Raw genomic sequence first — 21,477 nt, 5'->3', positions numbered from 1 at the left:
CTAAATTTTTGGTGGTGAACATGTTGTAGTGTATACAAAAGTTGAAATATTATATTGTATACATGAAACTTATGGTATAAACCAATAAACTATATTAAAATTTTTAAATTAAAAAACTATAAGCTGTCTACAAGTAAAAGTATGGAAAAAGATATGCCACTCTAACTCTAATCAAAAGAAAGCAAGAGTCATCCTATTAATATCAGACAAAGTAGATTTCAGAACAAGAAAAATGACCACGGACATCATATAATGATACAAAAATAAATTCACCAAGAAGATTTAATAATCCTAAATGTGCATGCACCTAACAACTGAGCTTCAAAATATCAAGCAAAAAACTGATAGAACTGAAAGAAGAACTAGACAAATCCACAATTATAGTTGGAAATTTCAACACCTTTGTCTCAACAATCAATAGTACAAGTAGACAGGAGATAAGCAAGAATAGAGAGGATTTGAACAATACTGTCACGCAACTTGACCTAATTGATATTCCAAAACATTACACCCAAGAATAGCAGAAAACACATTCTTTTCAAGTGCACTTAAAATATTCACACCAAGATAGACCATATCCTGGGTCATTAAAAAAAACACCTTAACAAATATAAAATAATTCAAATTATGCAAAATTATATACACATGAAAGTATACACATCACACATACACACAAATTATACACATCAAAGTATATCCTCTGACCACAGTGTAACTGAAACAGAAATCAATATTAGAAAGGTATCTAGGATATTCTCAAATATTTAGAAATTAATCACACACTTCTAAACAATCCCTGAGTCAAAGAGGAAGACTTAAGAGGAAATAGAAAATATTTTTAACTGAATGGAAAGGAAAACATATAAAAATTTGTGGGTGCAATTAAAGAAGTTTTTAGAGGTAAATTTATAGCAGTAAACACATATATTATAAAAGAAGTTCTCAAATCGAACTCTCTACATTAAGATCCTAGAAAAAAAAAAAAAAAAAAAAAAAGATCCTAGAAAAAGAAGAGTAAATGAAACCCAAAGCACTGAAGGAAAAAATAATAGAGCAGAAATCAATGAAATTGAAGAGGGAAAAATAGTAGAGAAAAATCAATAAAACTAAAAAGTGGCACTTTGATACGTTAATACAATTGATAAACCTCTACCTAAACTGACCAGAGAGAGAGAGAGAGAAAGAGAGAGAGGACAAAAATTACCTATATTAAGAATGAAAGAGGAGGGACTTCCCTGGTGGTCCAGTGGTAAAGAATCCGCCTTACAATGCAGGGGATTGCAGGTAAATCCCTGGTCAGGGAACTGAGATCCCACAAGCCGCAGGGCAACTAAGCCTGCGGGCCACAGCTACTGAGCTCGCGCGCCTCAACTAGAGCCTATGTGTCACAGACTACAGAGCCCATACACTCTGGAGCCTTCACACCACAACTAGAGAAGAGAAAACCCGCATGCCACAACGAAAGATCCCACATGCATCAACAAAGATTCCACATGCCGCAACTAAGACCCAGTGCAGCCAAAAATAAATAAATAAATAACACGTATGCCACCATTAAATGAAAACTAGTTTAAAAAAAAAAGAATGAGGGCTTCCCTGGTGGCGCAGTGGTTGAGAGTCCGCCTGCCGATGCAGGGGACACGGGTTCGTGCCCCGGGCCGGGAAGATCCCACATGCTGCTGAGCAGCTGGGCCCGTGAGCCATGGTTGCTGAGCCTGCACATCCGGAGCCTGTGCTCCACAACGGGAGAGGCCACAACAGTGAGAGGCCCGTGTACCGCAAAAAAAAAAAAAAAAAAGAATGAAAGAGGAGATGTTACTACAGAACCTACAGGCATTAAAAGGATAATTAGATAATACTGCAAAAAACTCAATGCTCATAAATTTGACAACTGACATGAAATGGACCAATTCCTTGAAATACGCTAACTACCAAAACTCATCAAAGATGAAAATGATAACCTGAGAGCTCCTATAAGTATCAATATTAAAGAAATTGAATTTATAGTTAAATATCTTTCAAAAATAAATCTCCAGGCCCATGGTTTTACTGGAGAATTCTATCAAATATTTAAAGAAGAAATAACGTGAATTCTAAAAAATCTCTTCTAGAAAATAGAAGAGGAAGAAACGCTTTCCAACTCATTTTATGAGACCAGCATTACCTTGATACCAGAAACCGGAAAAAGACATTACAAAGAAAGAAAATTACAAATCAATATCCCCCATGAACTTAGACACAAAAATCCCTAACAAAATATTAGTGAATCGAATCCAACAATATATACAAAAAGAATAAATTTAAAAGGATATCACATAAAAAGGCCAAGTAGGGTTTATTCTAGAAATACAAAGATTGTTCAACATTCAAAAAGCAATCAATGGGGCTTCCCTGGTGGCGCAGTGGTTGAGAGTCTGCCTGCTGATGCAGGGGACACGGGTTCGTGCCCCGGTCTGGGAAGATACCACATGCCGTGGAGCGGCTAGGCCCGTGAGCTATGGCCGCTGAGCCTGTGCGTCCGGAGCCTGTGCTCTGCACGGGAGAGGCCACAACAGTGAGAGGCCCGCGTAATGCAAAAAAAACAAAAACAAAAAAAAAGCAATCAATGAAATTCATCATATTAACAGGCTAGAGAATAAACACTGCATGGTCATCTCAATAGATACAGAAAAAACATTTGACAAAATTGAACATCCATTCATGGTAAAAAACAAACAAAAAACTTCAGCAAACTCGGAATAGAAACGTCCTTAACCTACTAAAGGACATCTAGACAGATATTTAATGTTAGAAAGTCAGAATGCTTTCCATGTAATTTTGGGAACAAGAAAAGAATGTTTGCTTTACCATTCTTATTCAATACTGTATTGAGAGTCCTGGCTGGTGCAAGAAGGCAGGAAAAAATATATATATACACATTGAAAAGGAAGAAATAATATTACTCAGCCATTAAAAGGAACAAAATTGTGCCATTTGCCGAGACGTGGATGGACCTAGAGACTGTCATACAGAGTGAAGTAAGTCAGAAAGAGAAAAATAAATATCATATATTAACGCATATATGTGGAATCTAGAAAAATAGTACAGATGAACCTATTTGCAAAGCAGAAATAGAGACACAGACATAGAGAACAAATGTATGGACACCGAGAAGGGAAAGAGGCGGGGTGGGATAAACTGGGAGACTGGGATTGACATATATACACTAATATGTATAAAATAGATAACTAATGAGAACCTACTGTATAGCAGAGTGGGAAAAAAAGAAGGTACAATCTGTTTGAAGGACATATATTAAGTTAACCTTAAAAATGCATTCCAATATACAGTAGGTGCAGACAAATACTGTTTGATTCCACTTATATATACGAGGTACCTAGAATAGTCAAATTCATAGAGTCAGAAAGTACATTGGTATGTCAGGGACCCCCCTCGAGGGGGAGGGGGAATGGGGAGTTAGTGCTCCTATCTTTTTTTTTTTTTTTGATGTGGACCATTTTTTTTTGTCTTTATTGAATTTGTTACAATATTGCTTCTGTTTTATGTTCTGGTTTTTTAGCCCTGAGGCATGTGGGATCTTGGCTCCCTGACCAGGGATCAAACCCACACCCCCTGCATTGGAAGGCGAAGTCTTAACCACTGGGCCACCTGGGAAGTCCAGGGGAATTAGTGTTTAATGGGGACAAAGTTTCAGGTTAGGAAGGTGAGAAATTCGGGAGATGGATGATGATGAGAGTTGCACAACAATGTGAATGTACTTGGTGCCACTGAACTGTACAGTTAAATATGGCTAAAATAGTGTTTTATATTATGTGACTTTTACCACAATAAAAATATATTTTAAAAAGGAAAAGGAAGAAATAAAACAATCTCGGGACTTCCCTGGTGGTGCAGTAGTTAAGAATCCGCCTGCAGATTTTGACAGATCAAGAGGAAATACACCCAAGCAGCCCCACCCACACCTGGGCCTGATTTAGACAATGAGATTATGGACTTTGAACAGATACTATGATGGGATAAGGCTCTTGGGGACCTTGGGGGGGGGATGTATTTTGCATGTGGTAGAGACATGATAATTGGTGGCCAGAGGGCAGACTGTGCTGGACAGGTGACCCTCATGATGCTCTTGGTTTTCACACTCTTGTGTAACCACCTCCCTTTGAGTGTGGTATAGCCTGTGGCTTGTTACCAACCAATAAAATATGGCAAAGGGGATGGATGTTCATGATTACACATATGTGATGATATGATTATGTTATTTAAAGTTACTTAAAGGCACAGTAGTACCTGTTCTTCCTCTTTCCCTTGCTCTCTTTGAGGAAGCAAGCAGCCATGTTGGGGAACCCCATGTGATGAGGAACTATAGGCAGCCTCTGAGAGCTGAGGGTGGCCTCTGGCCAATAGCCAGCAAGAAACGGAAGCCCTCAGTCCTGCATCCCCAACGAACTGAACTCTGCCAACAACTCGAGTGACCTTGGAGCAGATCCACAGTTAAGCCTCAGATGAGACCACAGCCCTGGCCCTTACTGCAGCCTTAGAAAACCTTAAACAGAGGACCCAGTTAAACTGTGTTCAGGCTCCTGACCTGCAGAAACCATAAGATGAGGAATGTTTTTGTTTTAAGCTGCTAAGTTTGTGACAATTTGTTATACAGCAATAGATGATTAATACAGCATTTGCCTGACCCTGATAGTGAGTGTCTCCTTAAATTTTGCGCCCTAAGTGCCCCCCGTTGCCTCACCCTGGTTCCAGCTCTGGTGTGAATTGTGGTTTAGGATGTGTGCAAACACAGTACCTGAATGAGCAGTGTCATTGGGCCATTCTTATCAATTTCCAGGATCTCTCCATTTTTCGTTCCCACCAGGATATGTCCATGTCCCAAAGTGATGGCACGAATTGAAGGGTTATCTTCCAAAAGCAAGCCTGAGGAGGAAAAAATGCATTTAATACTGCAAATGTTGTATTTAATATAATAAAAAATAAAGCGATTGTAATGATTAAAAAAAAAAAAAAAGAATCCGCCTGCCAATGCAGGGGACACGGGGTTCCAGCCCTGGTCCGGGAAGATCCCACATGCCGTGGAGCGACTAAGCCCATGTCCCACAACTACTGAAGCCCGCACACCTAGAGCCTGTGCTCCACAAGAGAAGCCACTGTAATGAGAAGCCCACGCACCACAACGAAGAGTAGCCCCCCGCTCACTGCAACTAGAGAAGGCCTGAGCACAGCAACGAAGACCCAACACAGCCAAAAATAAATAAAACTAAAATAAAAATAAATTTATAAAAAAAAGGAAAGAAAACAATCTCTATTCATTGATGGCATGATGTGTAGATGATCCCATGATCATGATCCCATGATGTGTAGATGATTTTGACAAGGTCACAGGATAATGTGCAAAAGTAAATCATATTTCCATGTACTAGGAACCAAAAATTAAAAATAAAAAAAATTTTAAATACCATTTGTAAGATCATTAAGTATATGAAATACATAGGGATAATTCTGACCAAACATGTATAAGATCTGTACACTAAAAACTAAAAAACAGTGCTGGGAGAAATTAAGGTATACCTAAATAAGTGGAGAAATATATTGAGCTCATAGATTGGAAAATACAATGCTAAGATGTCAGTTTTCTCCAAATTAGTCCATAGATCCAATACATTCCCAAATCCAATCCTGTAAGAATTTTTTACAAAAATTGAAGAGCAGATTCCAAAATTCTTATAGAAATGCTATGTATGTAGAATAAACAAAATAACTTTGAAAAATAAGAATAAAGTTGGAAGACTTCCACTACTGAACTTTAAGATTTATAAAGCTATAGTATAAAGCTTAAGACAATGTGGTATTGGTGTCAAGATAGAAAAATAGATCAGGAGTAAAAACAGTCCACAGAGAGATCCACACATGCATAGTCAATTGAATTTTGACAAAGTTTCAAGGTAATTCACTGGGAAGAGTTTTTTCAACAAATGGTGCTGGAACAACTGGGTATCTATATGCAAAAACATAAACTTTGATCAACACTTTGCACCATATACAAAAAACAACTCAAAATGCATCACAGATCTAAATGTAAAATATGAAACTACAAAACTTTTAGAAGAAAACATAGAGGAAAAATCTTTGTGAATTTCCATTAGGCAAAGATTTTTTAGGCAAACTGAGAGCATGATCCATTAAAAATTTGATAAAGTGGATTTAAAAATCAAGAACATCGGGCTTCCCTGGTGGCGCAGTGGTTGAGAGTCCGCCTGCCGATGCAGGGGACACGGGTTCGTGCCTCGGTCCGGGAGGATCCCACGTGCCGCGGAGCGCCTGGGCCCGTGAGCCATGGCCGCTGGGCCTGCGCGTCCGGAGCCTGTGCTCCGCAATGGGAGAGGCCACAACAGTGAGAGGAGGCCCGCGTACCGCAAAAAAAAAAAAAAAAAAAAGGGCAAATGATTTGAAGAAGCACTCCACCAAAGATGTATGGATGGTAAGAAAAAAAATGGCTCAACACTGTTAGTCACTAGGTAAATTCAGATGTAAACTATACCCATTAGAATGTCTAAAATTGAAAAGACTGATTCAAAAGTCAGGGAGTATTTGGTGAGGATGTGGAGCAATGAGAACTCTCACACTGCTAATGGGAATGTAAAATGGTACAACCACTTTGGGAATCAGTTTGGCAGCTCCTTAAAAAGTTAAACGTACACCTACCATATGACCTAGCCATTCCACCCCTAGGTATTTACCCAAGAGAAATAAAAGCACACGTCCAACTTGTATATAAATGTTCATAACAACTTTACTTGTAATAGCCAAAGACTGTCAATCAATACAATGGAACACTCAGCAATAAAAAGGAATGAACTCTTGATACACACAATAACATGGATGTGAGAATAATGCGAGTGAAAGAGTGCACACCATATGATTCCATTTACATAAAATTCTAAAATGTGCAAATGGATGAGAGTTTTCGCACATGGAGGCAAGGAGAGGGCAGGAGGAAGAGAGTACAAAGGGACGTGAAGAAACTTTTGAGGGTAATAGATATGTTCATTATCTTGACTCTGGTGATGGTATTGCGTGTACATGTATGCCAAAACTTATCAAATCGTATACTTTGAATATGTGCGGTTTATGGTATATCAATTATACCTGTTTTTTTAAAAAGCACTATTTTAAATAGCTTGAAAAATTGTATTAGGTATAAGTCTAGCAAAATATGTGCCGTGTCTGTATACTGAAAGGGACAAACACTAAAGAAGGAAATCAAAGAAGAACTAAATAAATGGAGAGACATACCACTATTATGAATGGGAAGACAATATTGTTAAGGTGCCAGTTCTCTCCAAATTGATCTATCGATTTAATGCAATCCAAATAAAAATCCTAGTAGCAGTTAAAATAAACAAATTATATAGACATATGTATAATATACATAAGCTATATGTGTAATATGTATGTGTACACATACACACATATATAAGAATGAACATATAGAGAAAAAGAGAATGATAAAGCAAATGTGTTCAAATATTAACATTTGGGGAATCTGGGTAAAGAGTATTTACCAGTCTGAGAAGTTTCTGTAACTGAAATTTCAAAATAAAAAGACTTTTGAGAAGGGTTTATACTGTATTGCTTTGTTGTCTATTTTTTTTAGGTGTTACATATTTTGTGAACATATGGCATATCATTAAATATTCTATACCACTTTTTAAAATTGTGATAGCCTATAATGGATGGATGGTTTAAAGGTTATTTAACCAATCATTTATTGTTAGACATTTACATTTGCTCCTTCCCAGAGTTTAATACTTACCTAACCTTTACTCCATATTTTTGCTGCCTTCTGAATAGTTCAGACCCCTCCCTCCACTTCTACCCTGGGACTAAGTAAATCTCTTCCTTCCTGGGCCTTTGATAGTAATACTGGGGACAGGATATAAACCTAGACCAGGTGTCATCTATCTACTATACGAAGCCCCCAGATGTGTTTTATTTGGCTTGCATGGTGTTTTTGTGTTTGAATTTGTTGTCAACATTTAAAAATTAGAAGACTTCACTTGACAGGGACTTCCCTGGAGGTCCAGTGGTTAAGACTTCGCGCTTCCACTGCAGGGTGTGCGGGTTCAATCCCTGGTCCGGGAACTAAGATCCCACATGCTGCACAGTGCGGCCAAAAAAAAAAGGACTTCACTTGAAACTCTAGATTCTTGACTTCTGTTGAAACACCAGATCTGGCAACAATAGGCCAACACTCTGGCATGGCTATTGTGGCTGGAGTTGAGTTTCAACCACTCTCTGTAGATGAGGAATAGGTTCTCTGCCAGCCCAGCTATCTTTACAGACCTGTCTGCTGGCTCCTGTATGCACTTAGCCTCACCCAGGGCTCTAAAGACACAGATTCATGAACCCCCTCACTCAAAACAAGAGCTGCTCAGGACTTCTGTTAGAAGGCAGTATAGTCGAGAGGAAGAAAGCCCTGGCCTTAAACCAGGGGAGTTAAATTTTAGTCAGCTGGGCTGGTCCTGGCTTTAATATGCCCACTGTGAAATGACCTAGAAGTGTGGTTCTTAACTGCGAGATGGAGGGGAGAGTCATAATGATAGGGTGCTAGGAAAGGTGGGTCTAGCTTGAAAAATCTCCCTAAATGATTTGATGTCCTCCTTTTTGAAAACAACTGGCTTACCTGTCAAAGATCATCTGCAAATCCAAATGATAGGCTCTGGATTTGAATGCCAGGTCTACCATTTACTTGCTGTGTAATCTTGGGCAAGTGACTTCACCTCTCTGAGCCTGGTTTCTCATGTAGGACCTGAAAAAGAAAGAAGACAACAGCTCCCATTTCAAATCCCACTTGAATCTGAGATTAAATCATGATATATATAAGACACGCATGAGTCCCTGGCACAAGGTAAGGACTCTGTATAAGTGGTTACTTTTACTACCCCCTAAGATTGTTGTGAAGATTAAATGAGATAATGAGGTAAAATGCTTAGCAAAGAACCAGGTACATGGTCAGTGTTCAGGAAATGGCTACTTATGATTATTCTCCATAAAGATTCCAAAGGGATACATTGATTTATCATTGCCAAAGGTAGCAAAGAGAACTTGGAGACAATTTGACTGGGCTTGGGGGAATAACTCATAGACTCTAAGACTCAAGTAGAAATCTGGGATGCCTTCTGGGTGTTAGACAGAGATATGAAAGATGGAACTGAGGGTTGTCAATGCAGAGAAAAAAGGAAGGACTTGTTGCCATTGTTTTCCCTTTTTTGTGGAAATAAAAACACTGGGACCTTAAACTAGGAAGACAGGGACCAGATCTGATTAATCTCTGGGTTCCCCCTGTGTAGGGCTGACACTGAGCAGGAACCACTGACTTTCTTTGACTTAGTGGAAGTGACTTTCTCTTGTCTGAGCCTCAGTGTCCTCATCTGTAAAATGAGGAAACGCAAACCTACCACTGAAAGTGTTGTAAGGATTCAGAGATCACGGTTTGGGTATCGCCTGGCTAAAAGTACTCACACAAAACGGTGTCTAGTGTGACAACCCACCACACACCGCTGAGAATGGCGGAAAAAAATTTTTTTTGCATTCTTTTTTAATATTCTTTTCCATTATGGTTTATCACAGGATACTGAATATAGTTCTCTGTGCTATACATTAGGACCTTGTCGTTTATCCATTCTAAATGTAATAGTTTGCATCTACCAACCCCAAACTCCCAGTCCATCCCCCTCCCTTCCCCCATCCCCCTTGGCAACCACAAGTCTGTTCTCTATGTCTGTGAGTCTGTTTCTCTTTTGTAGATAGGTTCATTTGTGCCATATTTTAGATCCCACTCATAAGTGATATCATATGGTATTTGTCTTTCTCTTTCTGACTTCACTTAGTATGATAGTCTGTAGTTGTATCCATGTTGCTGCAAATGGCATTATTTTGTTCTTTTTATGGCTGAGTAGTATTCCATTGTATATATGTACCACACCTTCTTTATCCATTCATCTGTCGATAGACATTATGTTGTTTAGGCTATGGTGAATAGTGCTGCTATGACATAGGGGTACATGTATCTTTTACAATTATAGTTTTGTCTGGTTATATGCCCAGGAGTGGGATCGCTGGATCATATGGTAATTCTATTTTTAGTTTTCTGAGGAACCTCCATACTGTTTTCCACAGTGGATGCATCAACTTACATTCCCACCAACAGTGCAGGAGGGTTCCCTTTTCTCCACACCCTCTCCAGCATTTGTTATTTGTAGACTTTTTAATGATGACCATTCTGACCGGTGTGAGGTGGTATCTCATTGTAGTTTTGATTTGCATTTCTCTAATAATTAGTGATGTTGCACAAAAAAAAAATTTTTATGACAGACTGTATCAAATGCATGCTCCACTGGTGGGAGTGTAAGTTAGTACTATAGTTTGACAGTGTCTGCTAAAGCTAAACACATACCTGCCCTGGAGTATATTCCCATGTTTACCAAAGAAATGTATTAGAATATTCATAGCATCAGTATAGCCCCAAACAGGAAAATATCTAGTTTTAGGCATATTCACACAATGGAAACCATACACAAATGAAAATGAAAGAACTATCCCTACACACAATATGAATCTCACAAACATGTTAAGTAAAAGAAGGTAAAAACACAGTACACACTGTATGGGTCCCTAGAGAGTTTGAAACAGACAAAGTAATCCATGCTGTTAGAAATCAGGTAAATGATAACTTTCAGAGGGGATGAGGGTGGCAGAAAGAGCATGTGCAGAGCTTCTGGGGGCTTCTCTGTTTGGTTTTTTGATCTGAGTATTGGTTATATGGGTGTGTTTACTTTGTGTAAATTCGTTGAACTGCACACTAATGATATGTATACTTCTCTGTACTTATACTTGAATAAAAAGTTTACTTGACAAAACTGTAGCTGGTGTGATGAACAGCGGCCAGAAGAACAGGCTTTGAGGACCGACAATCTGGGGCCCCGCGCTCTGGTTTCTTTCCCTGTAAAAGAGGGAACATAATGTCTGTCAAGATTCGATGAGGTGAGCATGTAAGACTTAAGCACAGGGCCTGGTCTATATAGGCATGCAGTTTTCCTGCGTGACCCAACTCCTGGCACCGCTGCCTCACCTTCTCCAGCCCTAATGCGTGGGTTCTACTTGATTCACGGTAATGAAGTAACTGGTAATGGCAGGCTTGGGGCTCCTCACCCCCGGGATGGAGCCCGGTAAGAAGTGTCATTCTCAGGGGCAGCCCCCGTCTTCCAGCCCCCGCGCGGGGGGCAATCCTCGGCTGCAGCCTACTTGGAAACCCCCTAAAAGAGCCCCTCTGCGAAACCCGGCCAAAGGCAGCTCCAGCCCCGCCACTAAAGATAAAAGAGCACTTTGCCATCAGACTCTGACAGATCTCTGGGAAACTCTTCTGGTCAAAGAGCAACGAGGCAGCGCGCCGGCGAGAAAACCCGAGAGCGAGAACGCCGTGCGAGACTGCGCCATGGCGCGCTATTGCACACGCGCACCGCCCCGGGCCCGCCCGCGCGCTCGCGCGGTACGGAGTGCGCATGAGCATATCTTGGGGGAGGAGCTCAGGACTAGGTCGCCCTGCCCTTTACCTATCCGGCCTATCCGGGCCATCCGGCCGTCCCTCCTTGGTGTCTTAAACTACGTTTTCCAGAATCCATCCAGGCCCTGGCTTTCCGGTGGCATCAGCGGAAGCGGTGACTGGCTTAGGCCGGGCTGCACAGAGGCCGGCTTGGTCGCTATGGAGGAGATAGGCATCCTGGTGGAGAAAGCTCAGGTCCGAGAGGGCGAAGCCGACCTGAATGGGATGTTGAGCGACTTCGGGATCCAGGCCTGGGTCTGAGTGTTTTCGGAGGTCTCAGTGGAGAGCTTCGTGCCGTCCCGAGGCCTGGGCTGTGGCTGAGTGATGCTGGGAGGGCAGTAGGGCTCGGAAAGCTGGTCTGGGGAAACGAGTGACATCAGAGGTTCTTTGGGACTGAATGATTTCGAGGTTTAGCTGGGAATGCTGTGACATCGGTGACCCGGCGGCACTGGGGATGGGTCGGTAGTGAGTGATGTGTGGGATTCGGCCGTGGGGCCGAATGATATCTGCGGCTGGGCTGGGGAGCTGACTGACATTCGGGTCTTAGCTGGTGTTGGAGGGCCGAGTAATGTATGTGGTCTGGCCGAGTGATGTTTGGGGACTACCTGGGAGCTGGATGACATAAGGGTCTAGTGTGAGCTGGAGTTCTGTGACATGAGGCGTCTTCGGGAGGTAATTGAGTAACGCCTGGACTGTATGAAGGCATGGTGACTTTGTCAATTGAGAGAGCCATGTGATATTAGGAACCTGTTGAGGGGGCCTGGAGGGCATTGGGGTCTAGTAAGGAGTTGATCAGACATTTAGGCCCTAGATGGGAGTTGGGTGACATTGCAGACACGTGACACGTGCCATATGATACCAGAAGATCTGTTTGGAAGGCTGTTTGACCGAGGGGCCTGTGAGGAGTTGGGTGACTTCAGAAACCTGTTTAGGGGACTGAGAGGTTTCCAGGATCTATTTAGGGAGCTGAATGATGTCAGGAGCCTGTTAGGGGCCAAGTGACTTCATGGTGAATTGGGAGGGGGGCTCTAGATACTTTCATAAGGGGACCTTCTTCTTCCAACCTGAGTTTCCCTCCATGGTCTAGGATGAGATCCCAGCCCTGTCTGTGTCACGGCCCCAGACTGGCCTGTCCTTCCTGGGGCCTGAGCCTGAGGACCTTGAGGACCTGTACAGCCGCTACAAGGTACATTCAAACCCAATCCGGACCCTGCACAGGGCCCAGCATCCCATACTTCCCCCACCTTCCACTGCTCCTTGGCTCAGCAAGGCCTGGAGCCATCCCCTACCTCTTCCCTCTCTGCTCACAGAAGCTGCAGCAAGAGCTGGAGTTCCTGGAGGTGCAGGAGGAGTACATCAAGGATGAGCAAAAGAACCTGAAGAAGGAATTCCTCCATGCCCAGGAGGAGGTGAAGCGAATCCAGAGCATCCCACTGGTTATTGGGCAGTTTCTGGAGGCTGTGGATCAGAATACAGCCATCGTGGGCTCCACCACAGGTGCGTGGGGGGTTGTTTACTCATCTGGAAATATATTTTACGTTCTCTCTTTCTCTATGTGTGTGTATTGTGACATGCTCTTAACTAGTTTCCCATTTTGTTCTAGTCTGTTTTGTTTTAAACAACGTTCTGGTCATGACTCTCAAATGATTTCACAACTACTACTGGGTTGGGACCTACAATTTGAAAGCACAGGTGAAGTGTTAAGAGATTGGGCTCTGGTAAGGACCCAGTATACGGGAGCTGCTGTTATTACCGTGGGTCTAGGCTCTGCCTTCATGATGGGTGTTGTCTCTGCATCTTATCTGTCTTTTCGTGCTTCTGGCCTCTGCTCCTCTGGACCAAGCCATATTCTTATCAAGTTTGCGGGGAAAGGTGTGTGACTGGGCCTGGAATTGGACTGATGGGCTGGTAGTGAGGTAGTGAAGGGAGGGAGATATCCACAATGAGGCCTGTGTCTTTGATCTTTAGGACTCAGGGGGACAGTGGCTATCCCTGAGATGGAGACATGGGCAGAAAAGCAGGTTTGCAGGGAGACAGTGAGGGCCGTCTGGGACATCACAGGGAAGTGTCTGGGAGGTCACTGGACAGCCAGGTCTGAAGGTCAGGAGAGAGACTGAGGCCAGAAAGAGATGTGTGTGTCACTACCATAAATGTAGAAGGTGGACTGGGGATGTGAGACTGGAGGCTGGGCAAGCAAGAAGGATTCTGCTGCAGAGACCTAGATGGGAGAGGATGGTGCTGAATCAGGGCAGGGTCCCTGGGCAGGAGGGAAGGGATTAGTCAGAGAGACATTTTAGGAGGCTGGTGGACCGCCATGGTGACTGGCAGGCTGTGGAGGGAAGCAGAGAAGAGTCCAGAATGAGGCTTAGAGCTCTCGCTAGTGACTCGGCACCATGGGCCTCCCTGAGACAGAGACCCAGGAGGAGCAGCATAAATGGGGGGAAGATACTGAGACATGGTGAGTGAGACATGCCGTGGGGATGTCCATGGGCAGGCATTCCAGGAGGCTGCTGGTCACCTGGGGCTGGAGCTCAAGAGTCAGGGATAGACAGGGAAGTTGTTAGTGTGGATGGATGCCGGGGTGGACTGGAGGAGGCAAGACTAGAAGCCAGGAGGGCCATTTGGGGTCTGAGTGAGAGATACTGTCGGCCTGGAGGTACAGCTGTGAGGTCGGCAGTTTTGAGGTTCTGGCACTTCTCATTTTCCCCTCTCCCTTCTTGTCCTCTTCCCAAAGGCTCCAACTACTATGTGCGCATCCTGAGCACCATCGACCGGGAGCTGCTCAAGCCCAACGCCTCGGTGGCCCTCCACAAGCACAGCAACGCCCTGGTGGACGTGCTGCCTCCTGAGGCCGACAGCAGCATCATGATGCTCACCTCAGGTGAGGGGGAGCCCAGGGCCAGGGAGGCCTGAGGGGACCCTGCGGGCCAGGCTGGGAGCCCCAGCTCTGCTCTTCCACCAGATCAGAAGCCAGACGTGATGTACGCGGACATCGGGGGCATGGACATCCAGAAGCAGGAGGTGCGGGAGGCCGTGGAGCTCCCCCTTACGCACTTTGAGCTCTACAAGCAGGTGAGGAGCTGGAGCTGGCAGGGAAGGGAGAGGCCATCCCCACCATGTCTCCAGTTGGTGATGGACTCCCCGGCTCATGCTTTTCTCCACCTCTGTGCTTCAGATCGGCATCGACCCTCCCCGAGGCGTCCTCATGTATGGCCCGCCCGGCTGCGGGAAGACCATGTTGGCAAAGGCTGTGGCTCATCACACGACAGGTGAGCCGCTTGGCCCCTCCCCCGAGCTCTGACTTTCTGGGCTCTTCCGACCTTGCCCTCAGTTCTCTCATCCTCCCCAGGAAGTAGTGTGGCACAGCGATTAAGAACATGGGCTCTAGGTTCAAAGACCCAGTGTGCGTCTGACTGAGTGGCTGTGCCGTCCTGGGGAAGTGACTTTACTCTCGTGCCTCAACTTCCTCATCTAATAGAACACTCATTTCACAGCATGATTGTGGGGAATTAATGAAATAATGCCATGTTTTTCCTACTAATGGGTCATTACTAATGACCCATTAGTAATTATGAATTCAAATTCATGGGTTGCAACCAGCTAAAAAAATTTAAAAAAATGAAACAGAACAGAAAACGTTGGAGTCCACCCCACATAGTAAGAACTTGTATTGTTTGTGAACACACACAAACATTGTACACAGGTGTGCTGTGGTTGTCGACAGATGTATTTCTTCTTGTAGGTTCTAAACAAAGATGTCTGAAAGTCACTGTATTACTGTTTGTAAAGCCTAAGGACAGGACTCAGCTCATCTTAAAATCTTAATATATCTAAGCCAAGGAGCAGTAGAGGGCAGTGGGTAAGCAGTGTGTTTTCTGGGCCAGACTGCCTGTGTCTGAAATCTGGCCCCCCTACACCTACTTATATAAGTTAGTACTACTTACGTAAGTTAGTTTATGTAACTACTTGGCAAGTTAGCCTCTCTGTGCCTCCATTTCTTAATTTTCTGGATTATTCAGAGGATTAAATCAATATAAAGCTTCTAAAACCATACCTGGCACGTAGTAAGTGGACAGTAAATGTTAGCCATTGTCATGATCATTCATTGAACTTCTGCTCTCCCAGGTGCTGGGATGTAGGGATGAGTCAGACCTGTCCCCTGCATTGGAGAATCTCCCAGTGTGGCTGAAAAAAAGGAAAATAAACACTTAGAACTCAGTCAGTTAACATTTATTGAGCACCTAATATGTACCAAGCTGTGTTCTAGGTGCGGAAGGCATGGCCGTGAACAGAAGAAAGTCCCCCCCGTAAAGGTGATGTCTTAGTTGAGGAAGCACTAACAGATGAATGAAGAGATTATATGTCATGTGGTGCTAATGCCTGAAGAAAACAACTAAGGGGCAGGGGATAGGGAATAACAGGGGCGGCGGCTTTATGTGCCGGGACTGGAGGTGGTCAGGGAAGACTTTTCTGAGGTGACATTTACATGAAGACCTAGAAGAAGCCTTGAGGGAGTGAGTCATGTGGACCCCTGGGGGAGGGAGTGTGTCAGGCTGAGGGACTCGGGTGCAAAGGCCTTGAGACAGGTGTGTGCTTAGTGTTCTAGGAACAGTGAGGAGGCCCCAGTAGTTGAAGCCAGGTGAGCACGGGGGTTATGCTTGGAGGTGAGCTTGGGTGGGAACGGCCTGAAGAGTAGCACGTGCTCCAAAGAAGCAAGGAAGGTAGTGGGATAGCCCTAAAGGAGGGTTGTCAGTCCATTCTGCGTAGGCTCTTAGGTAGGGGTTCCCAGAGAGAGGTGTGAGGAGTCTGTCAGGCACACAGTTGGGAGAAGGAATAGCATTTGCGAAGGCCAGGGGGTGGGAAAGAACTCATTTAGGGAGTTGTGAGTAGTGGTGAGTAGACCATGACTAAACTCGACGAGGGCAGGGAACTTGTGCGTTTGTCCTTTTTTGTGTTTCCAGTGCCCGCCCAGTAGCTGAATTGTGGTAGGTGCTCAGAAAATAACTGTTGAATGGCTGGCTGAAGGAGGAGCTGTGCAGGTCCAGGGATCAGAATGGGCGTGAATATGAATAGTCTTAGTGCTAACCTAAGAGATTTCGACTGTTGTCCTGAGATCAGGGTGGTTTTAGACAGGCAGGGTTCAATAGAAATACAGTTGCCCCTCAAACAACAGAGGCTTGAACTTCGAGGGTCCACTTAACACCCAGATTTTTTTCACATGATGTATGGTTGGATGAATCCGCAGAGGCAGAACTGCAGATCTGGAGGGCCAGCTATAAAGTTATACACAGATTTTATGCACAGAGGGTCAGCACCCCTAAACCCTGTGTTGTTCAAGGGTCAACTGTATAATGAAGCTACATATATAATTTAAATTTTTAAGTACTCATTTTTTAAACAAAAGAACTAGGTGAACTTCGTCTAAAATATGTTTTTTTATTTAACCAGTATACTCAAAAATATTATTATTTTAACACGCAGCAGATACAAAACTTGAGTTTTTTCTATAATTTTTTATTGTAGTAAAATATATAGCGTAAAATTTACCATTTTAACCACTTTATAAATATACAGTTTATAAGTGGCATCAAGTGGATTCACAGTGTTGTACAGCCATCACCACTGTCCACTTCTGGGACTTGTTCATCATCCAAACTGTAACTCCATACCCATTAGACAATCATTCCCTATTTCTCCCTCCCCGCAGCCCCTGATAACCTCTGTTCTACTTTCAGTCTCTATGAATTTGCCTGTTCTGGGCACCTCATATACATGGATGAATCATAGAGTATTTGTCTTTTTGTGGCTGGCTTATTTCCCTGAGCATGATGTCTTTGGGGCTTACCCATGTTGAAACATGTGCCAGAACTTATTTCCTTTTGAAAGCCAAATAATATTCTGTTGTATGTATATAGCACACTTTATCTATTCATTTGTTGATGGACATTTATTGAGATATTTTACCTTTTTTGTACTGTCTTTTGAAGTCTGGTGTGTATTTCACATTTACAGCACATCTCATTTGGGACCAGCCACATTGCGGTTGCTCAGTAGCCCCTTGCCGCCAGTGGCCACCACATTAGAGAGGGACAGGGCTGCAACTTGCACAACTCCTAGTTTATGACCAGATCTACATAATGGACTTTGTGTCTCCTTTCTCTGTGGTGGCTGGAAGGAGTGTCCTGGAGGTTGCTCCGTGCAACACAAAGCCACATCCAGTCACTAACAAACAAGTTAAACTCTAAGAAAAGATGGAAAGGAGAGGCAAGCCCAGAACCTGTCTTTAACCCCATTGCCACTTGTTGATTGTGTCAGAATATGTGTTCCTGGTTCTTGACTCTTGCATGATATTCAAAAGGGGTCCTTTGAGCTCTTGGTAAGGCAGCATGATGCCTGTGTATGGAAAACCTGTTTTCTTACTGATCTTTCAAGCACTCCGGAAATTCACATTTTTTGGTATGTTGGATTCCATGAATGTCTCTAGCTTTTCTTTGTCGGTATGTCGAAGCACAGACACATTTTTTTTAATACCCTGATTTCTAAATGTTGGGCCAAAAAATGACACATCCATAGGCAGGATTCATGATTTGTGCTGCTGGGTCTCTGTGGGGTACAAGCTGGTCCGCCTAGCTGGATCTGGAACCCAGCCCAGGTCATGAGAGAATGACCTGGCTACTTGGAGTGGGTATCCAAAGAAAAGGATGTCCTCAAGGAATTCTCAGTTTCAGTTAAAGTATTATGGGGCCCTACAGGTGTTCCATTCTCGTCTAACCCCTGTCATCCTGCCATCAGCTGCATTCATCCGAGTTGTGGGCTCAGAGTTTGTACAGAAGTACCTGGGTGAGGGCCCTCGCATGGTCCGGGATGTGTTCCGCCTGGCCAAGGAGAACGCACCTGCCATCATCTTCATAGATGAGATTGATGCCATCGCAACCAAGAGATTCGATGCCCAGACAGGGGGTGAGTGATGCCCAAACAGAGCCTGGGGTCTTTTTTTTAATGAATTTATTTATTTTATTTTTTTGGCTGTGTTGGGTCTTCGTTGCTGCGTGTGGGCTTTCTCTAGCTGCAGCGAGCAGGGGCTACTCTTTGTTGTGGTGCCCAGGCTTCTCATTGCAGAGGCTTCTCTTGCTGCATTGCAGAGCACTGGTTCTAGGCGCACAGGCTTCAGTAGTTGCAGCGTGTGGGCTCAGTAGTTGTGACTCGCGGGCCCTAGAGCGCAGGCTCAGTTGTGGCGCACGGGCTTAGTTGCTCCGCGGCATGTGAGATCTCCCTGGACCGGGGCTTGAACCCGTGCCCTCTGCACTGGCAGGCGGATTATTAACCAGTGTGCCACCAGGGAAGTCCCAGGGCCTGGGGTCTTGGGCAGGCTTGTCATACGGGATGCCCTGGACTGACCGTGTTATATACTATCCAGCTGACAGGGAGGTTCAGAGAATCCTGCTGGAGCTACTGAATCAAATGGATGGATTCGACCAGAACGTCAACGTCAAGGTTTGGGGTTCAGGATGGGCGAGGGGAGGTGTGGTGTGGGAATCAGGAAGGATGGAGGCTGGCATGTGAGGAGATAGGTATTGCGACAGGATGGAGTATAGTGGGGACAGAGGTCTGAGCTGGCCTGTCCCCGATGCCAGGTGATCATGGCCACAAACAGAGCAGACACCCTGGATCCTGCTCTGCTGCGGCCGGGACGCCTTGACCGTAAAATTGAATTTCCACTCCCTGACCGCCGCCAGAAGAGATTGATTTTCTCCACTATCACCAGCAAGATGAACCTCTCTGAGGAGGTTGACTTGGAAGATTGTATCCTGCTCTAGAAGCGAGGGGAGGGTCACCGTTGAGAATGGGGATTAGATCTCCACCTCTGCCATCACCACCACCCAGACTGTGCAGGTGGGAGACCAGGGTCTGGGGAGGGGGATGGTGACAAAGACAGCCCAAGAACGACTTCTGGCTCCAAGCATTCACCCAGTCATGCATGGAGTGGTTTCCTTAACTCACCTGCCATAGATGTGGCCCGACCAGATAAGATTTCAGGAGCTGATATCAACTCCATCTGTCAGGAGGTGAGTGCTGGTTTCTCTCTAGATTGGGCAGCGGGTGTGTGAAGACCCTCCACTCTGCTGCAGTCCTGTCCATCATTGCCTCCCTGGGTCTTAGGCTGCGTCTGTCTTTTCCTGCACCATCATTAGGGGCGGGGAGTGCAGGGAGTAGATTTTAACTGTCATCCCTCAACAGAGCGGGATGTTGGCTGTCCGAGAGAACCGCTACATTGTTCTGGCCAAGGACTTCGAGAAAGCATACAAGACAGTCATCAAGAAGGACGAACAGGAGCATGAGTTTTACAAGTGACCCCTCTGCCCGCACCACAGGGGCTGGGGGTTCGCTCACTTCCCCAGCCTCTGTCCCCAAAGCTAGTTCTGTTTTTTCTTTACCCAGAATTGATTTATTCAATAAACTAACAAGATCAAATCTGTTTAATTTCTTCTTACAAGTTTAACTCCTTTGGAGAACCTGGGCCTTGAATAGGATCCTCTGTGCCCCTCCTGCTCTCCTGACAGATGAGCAGGTACATGGTCTGGGTTACAGCTTGAGAGAGAAGTAAAGAATTCAAACTAGGGCTTCCCTGGTGGCGCAGTGGTTGAGAGTCCGCCTGCCGATGCAGGGGACACGGGGTTCGTGCCCCGGTCCGGGAAGATCCCACATGCCGCAGAGCGGCTGGGCCCACGAGCCATGGCCGCTGAGCCTGCGCGTCTGGAGCCTGTGCTCCGCAACGGGAGAGGCCACAACAGTGAGAGGCCTGCGTACCGCAAAAAAAAAAGAATTCAAACTAAATGACCAGAAATTTGGGGAAAAGGATGGAAAATGAGCAGACTGCAGCCCCTGACCAGAAAATAAAGTCTCTATCCATCTCCCCATTCACATTTACCATTCGAGTCTTGGGCAATTCCTGCCTTCTTCACAGTAAGAAGGAGAATCAAGGACAGAGAGACCACCCATTAGGGTCCCCCAGAGCAGGGATGAGGGGGGAGGGGGGAGGTTGGATGCCTGGGTTCTGTGAATGTCTCTGGCTCTTCATGCCATCTTGTTGGGGCACAGATGTGTTTGGTAGGACCAATTCCCACTTTCTCTTGAAATCTGTTTAAACACCTCTCCCTCTGGGGAGTCTTCTGATGCCCCACAAAGGGAAGTAACCCTTCCCCTACACTGCCCTGGCGTCGTGCACATGCTGTGCTCTGCACTCCTTACATCTCCAAGTGCTTGCCTCCTCCAGACAGGAACCTCTTGTAGAGTAGTCAGGGATTGTAGCTTGATCGCAATTCAAGTCCCAGCACCCACACATGGTAGACATTCAGTTCATGTTCCTTGAACAAAAGTATGAATGTCACTATATATTTGGGAGTGAGATGGGAAGAAGATATAAGGAAAAATAGTTGAGGAATCACAGGTCGTTGAAGAGACGGGGGTGATTCTGCTAGATAAGCATGGCATGTTGAGCGGAGAAGTTAATTCTTCCTCTCTCCTGGCACCTCACGAAAACAAAAGTAAGGTGTAAATTCACATGGACACAGGAAGAGAGAGGAGATGGCAGCAACGCAATTTTGGAAAGGGGCAGATACCTGCTGATTGATGTAGCAGACCTGAGGAAACTTGAACCTGAACTCAAGGGAAGCCCAGAAACAGTCATTTTCCCCTTTCAGAAACCAGAGGTGCCAGGTTCTGAAGGTGAGGCCTGGAAACAGGAGGACTACCTGAAAGGCTGTATAAAAACCAGAACTGATACACTGATTATGCAGGAAACAAATGAGCTGTTGTTACTCCAGGCCCTGTGACCCTTCCCCAGCCTGGCTGAAGACCTCAGATTTACT

The 21,477-nt window shown here is 44.7% G+C and overlaps 2 protein-coding genes across 4 annotated transcripts in view; one reads left to right on the top strand and one right to left on the bottom strand.

Moving 5' to 3' along the window:
* The window catches only part of FCGBP (Fc gamma binding protein), a 142,871-nt gene that overhangs the window by 71,990 nt on the left and 49,404 nt on the right, over positions 1-21,477 (bottom strand). For 2 of the 3 annotated variants that reach the window (XM_060288453.1, XM_060288452.1), the window contains 4 exons: positions 15,663-15,793; positions 10,917-11,008; positions 8,690-8,815; positions 4,796-4,923 (listed from right to left, as the gene is read on the bottom strand). In XM_060288453.1, coding sequence (XP_060144436.1) covers positions 4,796-4,813 — 18 coding nt within the window. In that variant the 5' untranslated portion in view covers positions 4,814-4,923; positions 8,690-8,815; positions 10,917-11,008; positions 15,663-15,793. Of the gene's footprint in view, positions 1-4,795; positions 4,924-8,689; positions 8,816-10,916; positions 11,009-11,137; positions 11,385-15,662; positions 15,794-21,477 lie in introns of those variants that run through there. The other variant, XM_060288454.1, reaches the window with a different exon arrangement.
* Positions 11,610-20,080, top strand: PSMC4 (proteasome 26S subunit, ATPase 4). The gene is made up of 11 exons (XM_030874259.3): positions 11,610-11,803; positions 12,696-12,794; positions 12,919-13,105; positions 14,343-14,489; positions 14,571-14,680; positions 14,784-14,877; positions 18,401-18,568; positions 19,026-19,102; positions 19,243-19,411; positions 19,619-19,674; positions 19,847-20,080. Exons 1-11 carry the CDS (start codon positions 11,768-11,770, stop codon positions 19,958-19,960), a joined length of 1,257 nt encoding a protein of 418 aa, XP_030730119.1. The 5' UTR covers positions 11,610-11,767; the 3' UTR covers positions 19,961-20,080.

This window comes from Globicephala melas, chromosome 19 (assembly GCF_963455315.2).
Source record: "Globicephala melas chromosome 19, mGloMel1.2, whole genome shotgun sequence".
Classification (NCBI taxonomy): Eukaryota; Metazoa; Chordata; class Mammalia; order Artiodactyla; family Delphinidae; genus Globicephala; species Globicephala melas.
This window is presented reverse-complemented; position numbering and strand designations above follow the sequence as displayed.